This window comes from Stomoxys calcitrans, chromosome 2 (assembly GCF_963082655.1).
Source record: "Stomoxys calcitrans chromosome 2, idStoCalc2.1, whole genome shotgun sequence".
Taxonomy (NCBI): domain Eukaryota; kingdom Metazoa; phylum Arthropoda; class Insecta; order Diptera; family Muscidae; genus Stomoxys; species Stomoxys calcitrans.
The window spans coordinates 193,361,880-193,374,552 of record NC_081553.1 but is presented as its reverse complement, the minus strand read 5'-3'; the positions used below and the strand labels follow the sequence as shown (position 1 = coordinate 193,374,552).

Genomic DNA, 12,673 nt, shown 5'->3' with positions numbered 1-12,673 from the left:
AATGTTAGAATGGTTAATATATAATATATTAACGAATGTTGGCATAAAAATCCTCTCATACAGCCAGTCAGGCTCTTAAATGCCGCAGAGCTCTCAGCAAGACTGCTAAACAGTTCAAAATCAACCTGTTCCGTATGTCGGGCCGCCTGTTCGACCATTTTTCTGCTTTTGGCTAGAACAGAAGCCTTACTTATTGCATCCGTTATAACAGAGGCCTGATTGGAAAACATGCTGAAAGACTAAGATTTGCAAGTAACGATTTATGCAAAAGCTGTGAAGACGTCGAGGAAGAGGAAACTACAGAAAATGTGTTCTATAAGTGCCCCGCACTAGTAAGAAAAAGTTCCACTTTATATTTATATTTCTTTGAAGACTTACTGAAATAAGCGTACACGATATTAAGATTTTTGAAGCGATAGGAAATAGAAGGCATCTTGCATTGGTCTTGGTCCAAACTAAAGTAATACATAATACCCGAGGTTCATATCAGAAGTGAATTTGAATATGTTTAATATTGTTAGATAGAATATTGTTACTTAGTTAGAAGTATGGGGTAAATAATATCTAAAAAATAAAAATTTCTACACTGATTTTTAAAATATCTTCGTAGACCCGATTCTGCGACGCTGCTAATTCCATCGCATTTCATTTCCAAGCCAAAGTAATCATATTTATGGCATTGTTCCAAGGTATCAGAATTATAACTTGTGTTGTTGGAAATCCATGTTATTCCCATTATTATTTTCCATGTTTTAATATTTTGTTGTTGTAGTTTTTGTAGCAGTGTGTTGTACACTGAGGCGGCAGCCCTTGCCGATGGAGAACTCCATCGGGTCAATCCGGTACGTATAACCGGCTGCCATGGGATTCATGTTTTAATATGTTCCAACATTACGTTTGTATACTTTTTTTATTTTTAATTTACAATTATTATAAAAAAAAAAAACTTTAACTTACATACTATCAAAGCCTTCTCACCACCCCTTAGCATTCTATTTCCATTCACTATCCGAATCGTATTCTGGCCAATCCAGCTTTTTATTTACCGGTAGATTCTTCTTTTCCAAGTATGTGTTGAACTGTTCTGGAATATTCATAAATTGTTTGATTTTCATACGAAATTGTTTCCATGTCCATTGATCATGATTACGTCTATCGGTAACCATAGCTTTGTAGTTAAATTGATATTTGTCCAAGAAATAGGTAAGATGGTTAACTATGCCTTTTGGTAATCTAGAGTGAAAAGAAAACAATGTTCACTATGAATTCATGTGAAAATGGTTATATACAGGATATGATACTAACCTAAGTTTGGAATCTCCCCTCTGCTTGGCCATTTCCTCCATCTCATTTACAATATGACCTCTCTTTGGTGTTGGTTTAGTATCTTGATCGGAAATTTCCTCTTCCACAAAACCATTAACAATTTTTGTCATCTTCAGACGATCTGATTTAAAATTTGGTATGGGTACCGTTTTATTTGGATTTGAGGATAATCCCATTTCACGAAAGTTGGTGCCGGGCTTTTTAGTTTCTTCCCATAGCTTCTTAAAAGCGGGACTAAAGAAGAATTTCAGTAAGTTCATATACAACAAACAAAAATGACTACTTACTCCTTAATTTTTCCTGTAGATGACCGGGTTTTATTGAGGGTTTTCCTGTTCACATTATAGCGATAACGCTTTTGACGATGATTTCTACGAATTTTCATGTTGTTTTATTAGTTAACTATACGATATAGTAAAATAACGCTTAAATAATATAAAAAATACACGGACAATCAACAATGTTTACCGCACGTGTTACGGAAGAGAGCAGAGAGAACTTCAATGACATCCGAAGCAGCGAATTTTATGTGTCAAAATAGATTGTTATTGTGATTGATCAAAGCGCATTTTATTTGGCACGCAGGCGGCTCCGCTAACTGATAGACCAAACATGTTTCTGTTTCTCCTTATAAAATTAGCTAACGTGAGTCGTAAATCTGGAATTAATGAGTCGTATAAATGGAGATTTATGAGCATACAAGAGAACGTTATTTGTCATTGCGATGCAATCCATCTATATCATATCCTTAAATAGACTCAAATCTTCATTACGTTGATACGTCAAACTAATTTAATAAGTTTATAATGGCCAACTAAACAACTATTGTGAATGCCTATCATTGTAAACATTGCTTTATTTTTGTTAGGCATTGTGAGCAAGAGATTGAATTGGAACTGCCTAAAAATGCGTGATATACAGATATTGGATCCCAGAAATCTGGTTAAAAACCGGGAAATACTATATAGATTGATCATAAGGTAAGAAATTATAATTTTATTTGCTTGAACTATTTAATACCGATTACCTTCTCAAAAAACGTAAATTTTCTAGCCAACTTATGTATGATGGTTTGGAAAAATTTGCCATGGAATTGTCCATGTTGGTTAAGGCAGATGAGTGTACACCCAGCGAACGTCTTTTACATGTAATGATAGCAGGCATGCAGACTTTGTCCGACAAGGAACCAGCACCTAAAGATGATGTGCTGCCATGCATAGACTTGGAGTTTGAACCTGATGCTGCCGCTATGGCTCCGGAACCGGCTTCGTATGAAACCGCTTATGTGACATCACACAAAGCTTCATGCAGGGCGGGAGCTTTCAGCCATGATGGTTCTTTGGTTGCAACTGGTAGTCAAGATGCTAGCATTAAGATTTTGGATGTGGAACGTATGTTGGCCAAATCAGCACCCGAGGAAATCGATACAGGGCGAGAGCAACAAGGTCATCCGGTTATACGCACGCTTTACGATCACACGGATGAGGTAGCATTTTTGGAGTTTCATCCAAAGGAGCACATACTAGCCTCAGGTTCTCGAGATGGAACGGTAAAGTTATTTGACATTGCCAAGCCCTCTGTGAAAAAGGCTCATAAGGTATTTACGGATTGTGAACCAGTAACATGTTTGGCCTTTCATCCGACGGGTGATTATATGGCAATTGGAACGGAACATTCTTTACTAAGAGTTTATGATGTCCAAACAGCTCAATGTTTTGTTAGTGCAATAGCATCGCAGCATCATAATGGTTCCATAACTTGTGTACGCTTTGCTCCTACTGCAAAATTGTATGCCAGTGGAAGTATTGATGGTTGTATTAAAATTTGGGATGGGGTAAGTGGTCGCTGTATCAATACCATACCGGATGCGCATGGTGGTGCTGAAATATTTTCGGTACAATTTACCCGGAATGGAAAGGTATAAAACAAATTTTATATTGAAAATATCTTTATGCTAACATGCTTTTGTTTTTTTTTTTCTTAGTATTTGCTATCTTCCGGCAAAGACTCGTTGGTTTATCTTTGGGAATTATGTACTAGTCGTCCCATTCAAACATATACTGGCGCTGGCACAACTGGCAAACAGGAGCATAACACCCAAGCCGTATTTAATCATACAGAAGATTATGTGCTCTTTCCCGATGAAGCCACGACATCTTTGTGCTCTTGGAATTCTCGCAATGGTAGCCGTTTGAATCTAATGTCTTTGGGCCACAATGGTCCTGTACGTTTCATAACACATTCACCTAATTCACCAGCATTCCTTACATGTTCCGATGATTTCCGTGCAAGATTTTGGTATAGACGTACAACTAACCAGTAGACTGTAAAGCGAATTGAATAATCTTTATGGAACAATGCTATGTATGTGTTTAGTTTAAGACTTCAAATATAAAATTAAATAATGACTTTAATTAATGTTGTTGTTGTAGCCACATTTTCATGTGGAGGTGGCGAGCTCGTTCCGGAACGATCGCCGCGGGAACAGGTTTCCCATTCGTTATTTAAAGGCGCCAATAACTCGACTTGTATCGAGCATCACAATCACTCAGTAATTGTGCAAGAGCCGGTGCCGCCCGGCCTCTTACTCAGGCTCTCCGCTCGATACCGCTGATTGTCCGCGATTGCCATTGCAACTATTCCGTATGGAGCATTCCACTATCCGCAACCTGTGGACGCGTCCGGTAGCTCGCAGCTAAGCTTCTCGTGACAGCAATGAACACCACACAGATTGGACCTCAATTCCTGCCTGTGTGGTGCTCACAACTATGTTAGCTTCAGTTGCGTTGCTATGAGATAAAAGCATGAAATAAATATTGGCATAAAGTTTTGGCTATAGGTTCAAAATGCTTAGAGACGACTGAAGGGTGCCAGTAACGACTTCCGCAGAAGCTGTGAGTTAGTCGAGGAAGAGTAAACTAGAGAAAATCTGCCGTGTGTGTGTTCAACACTGGCAGTCAGTACGTGTACGATACATTCGATAAAACTAATAAAAAAAATTGTGCTTTAAGAAAGGGCAGATATGCTTCTCAAATCTTTAAGTATGTACGAAGCCGGTTAGAAACAAAATTAAAACCATTAAGGAAAGGCTGAAGTCAGGCTGAGCTGACTATATAATAACCTACACCTACCCTACAATTATATATTCGAGCAATAGATATATGTTTATAGCAGCTATATCTAAATCTCAACCGGCTTTTTTTCGGACAGATCCTTTGAAAATTGTTGTTACTACGGCCACATAAGTGCAAATCTGGCGATAAATATATATGGGATCTATATCCCAATCTGAACCGATTTAGATGAAATCTTGCATATATTTTAAGATCAGTAACAAAACAATCCAACAATTGACAAATTTTGCACAGCTCGGTTGAAAATTTTAGTTACTACGGCCATTAAAGTACAATTCGGGCGATACATATATATATGGGCGCTATATCTAAATCTGGGTCGATTTTTTTCAAAGTCAATATCGTTAGTCCTTGGGAACCCACCACCATGGATTCTGCTAAAAATTTTTACAAACTAAATTTAGGAACCGAACAAGGATAGTCGATAGACCGGTTTATATTGAAGCTATATGAGGTTATAGACTGATTTGGACAGTACTTGACGTAGTTGTTGAAAGTCATTACAGAACACCATCTGCAAAATTTTAGCCAAATCGGACAAAATTTGCGGTTTCCAGCGGCTCAAGTCAAATCGGGAAATCGGTTTATATGCTAAATTTTCCCATGAACATGCCATTAAAGAACAGGGGCAAACTTCTCACATATCTATGAGTGCATTTCGCTTCAAGTTTAAGCTCAATGACAAGGGGCCTCCTTTTAATAGCCGAGTTCGAACGGCGTGCTCCAGTGCGACATCTCTTTTGAGGAGAAGATTTTACATGGCATGGCATAGTACCTCACAAATGTCGCTAGCATTAGGAGGGGATAACCACCGCGTTATCCCGGTACGGGATAACTATGAGCATCACACATGCGGGATCTTTGAGCTCCAATCTAGAAGCTTAGCTGGGAGCTACCGGGCGCGTCCACAGGTTGTGGATAGTGGAATGTTCCATACGGATTAGCTGCAACTGCTGTTGCGGACAATCAGCGGTATCGAGTGGAGAGTCGCAGTAAGAGGCCGAATGGCACAGGCTCTTACTTAAATACTGAGTGCCTATGATGCTCGATATGACAGCGCATCAATCAAGCAATCGGTCGTATAGACCTGAACGAACTTGCTCGCTTATAAGAGCCTGACGAGGATCGCCTCCTCCACATAAAAATGAGGCTACAACAACAACCGCTGAAAAAATTTTTTCTGATTTTCTCGACAGGATTCGAACCTAGGCGTTCAGCGTCATAGACGGACATGCTAACCTCTGCCACGGTGGCCTCCATCGGTTTATATAGGAGTTATATCAAGTTATGGACCGAATTGGATCGTACTTGGCACAGTTGTTGGAAGTCATAACAGAACACCATCTGCAAAGTTTTAGCCAAATCGGATAAAAATTACGGCTTCCAGGGGCTCAAGAAGTCAAATCAGAAGATCGGTTTATTTGGGAGCTATATCATGTTATAGACCGATTTAAACCGTGCTTGGCACAGTACACGACATGCATAAATTCAGCCAAATCGGACAAAAATTGCGGTTTGTAAGGACTCATGGTACAAATAAGAGGTAGTGTCACTAGCACAACAACAAAAATCCACCCCCAACAAAACTACCTTGTGTGGTAAATGCCGCAAATTGAAATGTCAAAGTAGTTTTAGGGATAAACTTTGTTTTAAAACTTATTTTCTTCAAATGTGTTTTATATTTGTATTTGCCTCATTATAACACAGTTCTGTTGCTATGTGTGGCATATCGGATCAAATAGAACAGGTTTTAAAGATTTAAAAAAAAATCACAGCTGTGTTATCAATCTTTTGACATTTAGATTTACTGCAAAATCATAATAAATAACTAAAATTGTACTCAGCTGCTCGAATGTCGAGCACCTTATTAGTGCATCCTGGTAAAGACTCACGCAATCAAATCTGGAGATTGGTTGATATGGGAGCTATATCTAAATCTGAACCGATATGGCCCATTTGCAATGCCCAATGACCTATATCAATAGTAAGTACCTGTGCTTTACGCATTCGACCGCTGTCGTGATTTCGACTGACGGACGGACATGGCTAGATCGACTCAGAATGGCAAGACGATAAAGTATATATGTACTTTATGGGATCTTAGACAAATATTTCGAGGTGTTACAAACGGAATGACTAGATTAGTATACCCCCATCCTATGGTGGTGGGTGTAAAAACGCTGACGTTTTCAATGACATTTCACTTTGACTTTCCCATCCCAATAAAATTTCTAAGATATTCGTTATTAAATATTTTTTCTTTTCTTAAAAAATAATTTTTATTTAATTCATGTATTAAATTTTGCCTATTGAAAGACAAGGCAAATATTGTTACATTTATGTTTAATATTTTTTTTAATATATATATTGTGGATTTGTTGTTCTTATAAACAATACAGTTGAGCGTATAATTGCATTAAGTAGTTTTGTTTCTTTTAATCATAGAATATATAGAACTATGAAATTGTGTATATATGAATTAATTTAAATAAAATGATTGCTTAGATATTTCATTATGAGTGTTTCATTTATTGCTTAAGTTGTGCTTTTGAAGAGTAGATCTTCTCAAACAAAAAAATAATAAAAAATATTTTCTTTTGTTTGTAATTTTAAGTTAAGGCATAAGTCGAAAGGCAAATTGAGGATTTTTAAATGTTAGATAAACAAAAATTGAATTTCAATTTGCAATTCGCCCAAGGCCATATAATATTTGTTATAATTTTTTGTATATTTTTTTTTCATATATATATAAAACAAGAATATTGCTTATGGATGTCATACACTGGAAGTTCATCAATGTGTTTTGTTGTTTTCATATTGAATTAAATTTATTTTCATAAAATGTGGTAAGAATTCATTAAGACTTAAATTTTATGTCTCACCATGTACAAAAACATAAAGAAAAAAACTAATCAGCTTGCACATAATCTTTCTAGTAAATATTCCTAAACTAAATAAAAAATATTTAATATCCATATACATTATTTCAACTTAGTGATACTAAGCTATATATGAGTGCGTTTCTTGGAACATAATTTATGAAAAAAAAAAAATAAAAACAAAAAAGTCTTGTAAATGGTTACACATCTTGTGGGAAGAATTTAGGGAAGTTTTCAATATCCCATTTAAATTTTTAAACTTAACGCTAGGGTTTAGTAAATATTTAAAGGCATTTTGTTTTTAAATATAATTGCACACATTTTAAATGTTTTACTTCTTAAACATTATTTAAATACACTGTGAGTATTGGTTTTCTATTAGCAATTATATACAAATAATAAGGAGGAAAACTTCAAAAATAATACATATTTTTTTTTAAACATAAAATCACACAATAAAAAAAAATTATACAATTTCGACATCATATCTATAAATTATAATTTTAAGTTTAAAACTGAGACAAATTTTGCAACAACAAAAAAAAGGAATTAATTTAAAAAAATCAAAAATGGGGAAATTTTTTCATTCATCTTGAAATTTTTTAAAGTTTTGTTGCTAAAAGAAATAAGAACAGTTTAAGAAAATTTGTTGCAAAAAAGTGAACCAACATTGGGACGGTTTAAAAAAATTGTCTAAATTTGTTTACGAACATTTTATTCTAGGCAAATTTACACAAGGTCAGCCCAAAAACGAAGAAATTAACTTTGTGGGCATGGTGGTGCAAACTCCCACCCACTAGGCTATCACATTTCTAACTAAATTTCCCATGAACATTTCATTAAGGAACAGGGGATGCTTCTCTGATATCAACGAGTGCAGGCCGATTTAAGTTTAAGCTCAAGGCACATCCATTTTATACCGAGTCCGAACGGCGTGCCGCATAGCGACACCATTTGCTGGAGAAGTTTTAACATGAACCCAACCGTTCGGTGTCATAGGCGGACATGCTAACCTCTGCGCCACGGTGGCATCCATCCAAAATATATTCATTTACAGGTAGTGGGGATTGCCCAACAACAAAATATTGAGTACAATATCTGTCAAAATCAGCGATTAGTGCAACTCTGATTTTATGTATGTAACTATTGGGTTGCCCAAAAAGTAATTGCGGATTTTTTAAAAGAAAGTAAATGCATTTTTAATAAAACTTTGAATGAACTTTAATCAAATATACTTCTTTTACACTTTTTTCTAAAGCTAAAGGTAACAGCTGATAACTGACAGAAGAAAGAATGTAATTACAGAGTCACAAGCTGTGAAAAAATTTGTCAACACCTACTATATATACACAAAATTTCTTGTTGTTTGTGTGTGTAAGATTCTTAACTATAATACACATACACTTGGCGAGTAAAAAATTGTACTCAGCTGTTTACGGTACATTACCTGGTAATTACGCCATGTCTTTAGCTATCAAATGTCTGCACACTGTCAAACTAACATTCTAGTTTTTATTTGCATTTTGATATGCAGTAGCCAAAAGATTAAAAAATATATCATTATAAACGTGTAAATTATAAATTAAAACAAAAAAGTGTAAAAAACAAAAACAAAATATGAAAAACATTTAAATTCCAGACAGAGCATTTGACGTTCTAGTGGGATTTGGATACAAGCAAGTCATATTTACCCAGGTAGTGTACAGCAAACAGCAGAGTAAAATTTTTTCTAGTGAAGTGCACTATTTGTCGACGAGTTTTGGATGTGTGTGTGCATTATGGTTAAGAACCAGGATGCACTTATAAGGTGAAATCATGCGAACAGCAGAGTAAAATTTTTTTTATTTTTGTTCTGATTTTCCTGTACATCTAAATGTACATTAGCAACAAAACAGTGTTACAAGAATAAAAATACTATTATAAAACACATTTGTAGAAGAATAGTTGTAAAGCAATGATTATTTCTAAAACCACTTTGACATTTCAATTTAAGGCATTTGGCACTCAAGGTAGTTCCGTTGGGGGTAGATTTTTGTTGTTGTGCTAATGACGCTACCTCTTAATTGTACCATGGTTAAGAACCATAATACACACCATGGTACAATTAAGAGGTAGGGTCAATAGCACAACACCAAAAATCTACCTCCAAGGAAACTACTTTGAGTGGCAAATAAAGTAAATAGTAATGTCAATGTGGCTTTAGAAATGAACTTTGTTTTAGAAATTATCTTTTTCAAATGTGTTTATATTTGTATTTTCATCATAATAACTCTGTTTTGTTGCTTATATGTGTGGGATATCGGATCAAATAGAACATCACTTAAGATGTTAGAAAAATATCACAGCTGTGATATCAAGCATTTGACATTTAGATTTATTGCAGAATCAAAACAAAAATAATAAAAAAATCCTGAAAAACGGCGGCAACTAGTACAAAATCAGAGTTGTTATTTTGTTGTTGGGCAACTGCTACTACCGGTAAATGAATATATTTTGGCAAGACGGATTTAAAAAGCTGTTACCAGCCGGCCAGGTTTGACGGTATTAAGATTTGAGGTTTTTGTTTGCATTCTCTTATCTTCTTTCTCGCATATTCTCTACTCATGTACGCACACGTGCGCAAATTTATTTGTGTGTTTGGCAAAACGTCGATCAGTTTGATGGCAAGATGGCGGATTGCACCATATGATTTGAGGTTGTTGTACAAATGAGACCACCTCTTATTGTTTTGATATTTTGGATACAAGACTGAAATTGTATCAGCTGTGCTAGGGACTCTACCTTGTATAAATTTGCTTAAGGCTCTATTACACGGCATGTAGATGTCTTATGACATGTCAAATTTACCACATGTAGAGTTGTAAATGTCATGTGACAGCAGAATTTACTAATAGAAGGTTAGGTTAGTTGCGAAAACATAAAGCGGATAGGCCCCATGAACATTATTAAGGATGTCAAATCTGTCAATTGAAAATGTCATCAAATAGACGAAAATGCCAAGTACTAACAAAAATTAAAAAAAATTTAGTTCGGAAGGAAGAATTTTAACGATCTAGAGCGTTATATCCTAAGAAAAAATATAACCTAGACCGCCAGGCATATCAGGCAGTTTTGAATGAAATTCATTCTGTTGCAGCTGAAGTGGAATGACCGTCATGCAAACGAAAGTGAGAGAGAAACATTGTCAAGGCAAACAGAGACACTTCACTCTTGGTTCGAGTTAAATCAGGGTGAAGGAAATTTTTCCACGCACATGCCACAAAAAAAAAAACATTGCCGAATAGAGGTATTCTTTAATATCAGTGAGTGCTGTTCGACCAAAGTTTGTGACGCTAATGGCAGTCGATAATTTACAAAAATGAACTTTTTCGTTGAACGCTCTAGGCATAACTTACAACAAAAACCATAGTGGTTGAAAATATCTCCATAGTTCACTGGTCCACAGTAATCCATAATCGAAATCTTGAAGTTTGAATCAGAATTTCCTTTCTTCTACAGATGAAGGATTATATTTTTATATTAATTTAAAGATATTTTGGAAGAAACGTTTCTAAAAAATACTGTATTGGCTATTTTCATGTAAAATTGTAATAGTGGATAAATAAAAAAATTATTAAATAAAGATTACAAAAAATATATAGCTGGCGTATATCCATGGTTTTTACCAATAAAAGCCAAAGTATTGATTTTAGCGAAAAGAATACAGAATGGTTTAACTTAAAGTATCTAAATCGAATTTTGATTTAGTTTTTGTTTTAGTTTGAGGATTACATATAGCACCAATATAAAGTGGTCCATCGATTCGACTTTTTGAACCCCTAGATGTAATCCGACTATAAATCCTGACACGTATGGTCCAAATCGGTGTATAACATGATACAACCTAGCATGGGATAGCACCACACAGGCTGGAGCTTTGAGACCCGATCTATGTGGTGTTAACCCTAGAAGCTTAGTTGGGAGCTGTCGTGCGTCTAAAGGTTGCGGATAGTGAAATGCTCCATATGGAGTAGTTGCAAATGACGTTGCGGACAATCAGCGTTATCAAGTGGAGGGTCTCAGTGCGAGGCCGGGCAGCACCGGCTCTTGCTTGGACAAATTGAGAAGGAATTTGCGAAAGCGTTCAGATCCACTTAGTAAATGGAGATGAAGCCAAATTATTAGGGTTAAAGGTCAAGGCACTAACTGAATTGAAGCGAACGCTGAAGGATAAAATGCAAACAAACACTGACAGACAAACTCAAGCAAATACTGAATGTTGGAAACTATAAACTTGAAATAAGTGAGTGCACTCTTTGGAAAAATTATGTAAGAAACTACTAAAGGTGGAGTTGCATACCTCGCGCAGCACATATACGTGCTAACGCATAAGTTGATTTGTATCATGACACAATTCCCAGGTAGTACACCGTAAGCAGCTGAGTACAATTTTTTCTCGCGAAGTTCATTATCTGTCAACGAGTTTTGGTTGTGTGTGTGCATTCTAGTTTTGAACCATAACACACACAAACAACGAAAAATGGCGCGAACTAGTAACATACTCAACATCAAAGTTGCACTAATCACTGATATTGACAGATAGTGTACTCAATATTTTGTTGTTGGGCAACTGCCACTACCTGTAAATGAATATATCTTGGTTTGTATTGTGTGAGTTACACAACAAAAGCACGCACGCACCTGAAAACGCACTTGGAACGCGTTTCAGTGCGCAAAAGAGAAATTATTTTATGAAAATCTATTTTTAACCACATCATTGTCAATTTCCATTGAAATTAACTTTGGGAATGACATAAATAAGCTGACTTTAAGAAACATAAGTGCTTCGCTTGGTATGTAATTCCAGCTTAAGGTGGTGTAAATTGGAGATGGAGTTAAAATTCATAGCACTGGCTTATACTAAGATCGCCGCGGGAACAGGGGGGCCATTGATTATTCAAAAGCGCCATTAACTCGCCTTGTCATATCGAGCATCATGGGCACCTGAAATCTCACAAAGACTCAGCTCGATATCGCTGACTGTCCGCGACTGCCGTTGCTGATATTTTGTATGGAGCATTCCACTATCCGCAACCTGCGGACGTGTCCCGTATTTCGCAGGTAAGCATCTCGTGACAACAATGCACACCACACAGATCGGACCTCAATGTTACGTCCTATGTGGTGCTCACAACTATCCCGGCACGGGATATTTGTTAGCTCTACAGCATCCACGTAGAGATTCCGTCGAGTCTCAACGCTTTGGGTACCTTGGAGACCACGGGTACAAGGAATGGCTCTCCTCATAGCCTTGTCATTGACAACAACCTGACGCATCTCCTCGAGTCAGTCACA

At 36.3% G+C, this 12,673-nt stretch overlaps 2 protein-coding genes and 1 long non-coding RNA gene across 3 annotated transcripts; 2 read left to right on the top strand and 1 right to left on the bottom strand.

Annotated features, from left to right (window-relative positions):
- Nucleotides 1–891: 891 nt before the first annotated feature.
- Nucleotides 892–1,824, bottom strand: LOC106088972 (nucleolar protein 16). Its single transcript, XM_013254691.2, has 3 exons — nt 1,614–1,824; nt 1,306–1,560; nt 892–1,233 (listed from the first exon to the last, which is right to left on the bottom strand). Exons 1-3 carry the CDS (start codon nt 1,709–1,711, stop codon nt 993–995), a joined length of 594 nt encoding a protein of 197 aa, XP_013110145.1. The 5' UTR covers nt 1,712–1,824; the 3' UTR covers nt 892–992.
- A 357-nt stretch (nt 1,825–2,181) lies between these two features.
- LOC106088971 (cleavage stimulation factor subunit 1) lies at nt 2,182–3,740 on the top strand. Its single transcript, XM_013254690.2, has 3 exons — nt 2,182–2,306; nt 2,380–3,244; nt 3,311–3,740. The coding sequence occupies exons 1-3, from the start codon at nt 2,233–2,235 to the stop codon at nt 3,647–3,649; spliced, it is 1,278 nt and encodes a 425-aa protein (XP_013110144.1). The 5' UTR covers nt 2,182–2,232; the 3' UTR covers nt 3,650–3,740.
- Nucleotides 3,741–10,205: 6,465 nt separating this feature from the next.
- On the top strand, nt 10,206–10,975 carry LOC106088981 (uncharacterized). Its single transcript, XR_001221535.2, has 2 exons — nt 10,206–10,641; nt 10,724–10,975. It is a non-coding gene; the product is annotated as an uncharacterized LOC106088981 (long non-coding RNA).
- Nucleotides 10,976–12,673: the final 1,698 nt, after the last annotated feature.

Bases quoted from the DNA above. Each gene is read 5' to 3' on its own strand.
- LOC106088972 (XM_013254691.2), bottom strand. From the start codon at position 1,711: ATGAAAATTCGTAGAAATCATCGTCAAAAGCGTTATCGCTATAATGTG. The intron at 1,561-1,613 runs GTAAGTAGTCAT...ATTCTTCTTTAG, and splicing joins TCTACAGGAAAAATTAAGGA to TCCCGCTTTTAAGAAGCTAT. The intron at 1,234-1,305 runs GTTAGTATCATA...TTTTCACTCTAG, and splicing joins AGGGGAGATTCCAAACTTAG to ATTACCAAAAGGCATAGTTA.
- LOC106088971 (XM_013254690.2), top strand. From the start codon at position 2,233: ATGCGTGATATACAGATATTGGATCCCAGAAATCTGGTTAAAAACCGG. The intron at 2,307-2,379 runs GTAAGAAATTAT...TAAATTTTCTAG, and splicing joins CTATATAGATTGATCATAAG to CCAACTTATGTATGATGGTT. The intron at 3,245-3,310 runs GTATAAAACAAA...TTTTTTTCTTAG, and splicing joins AATTTACCCGGAATGGAAAG to TATTTGCTATCTTCCGGCAA.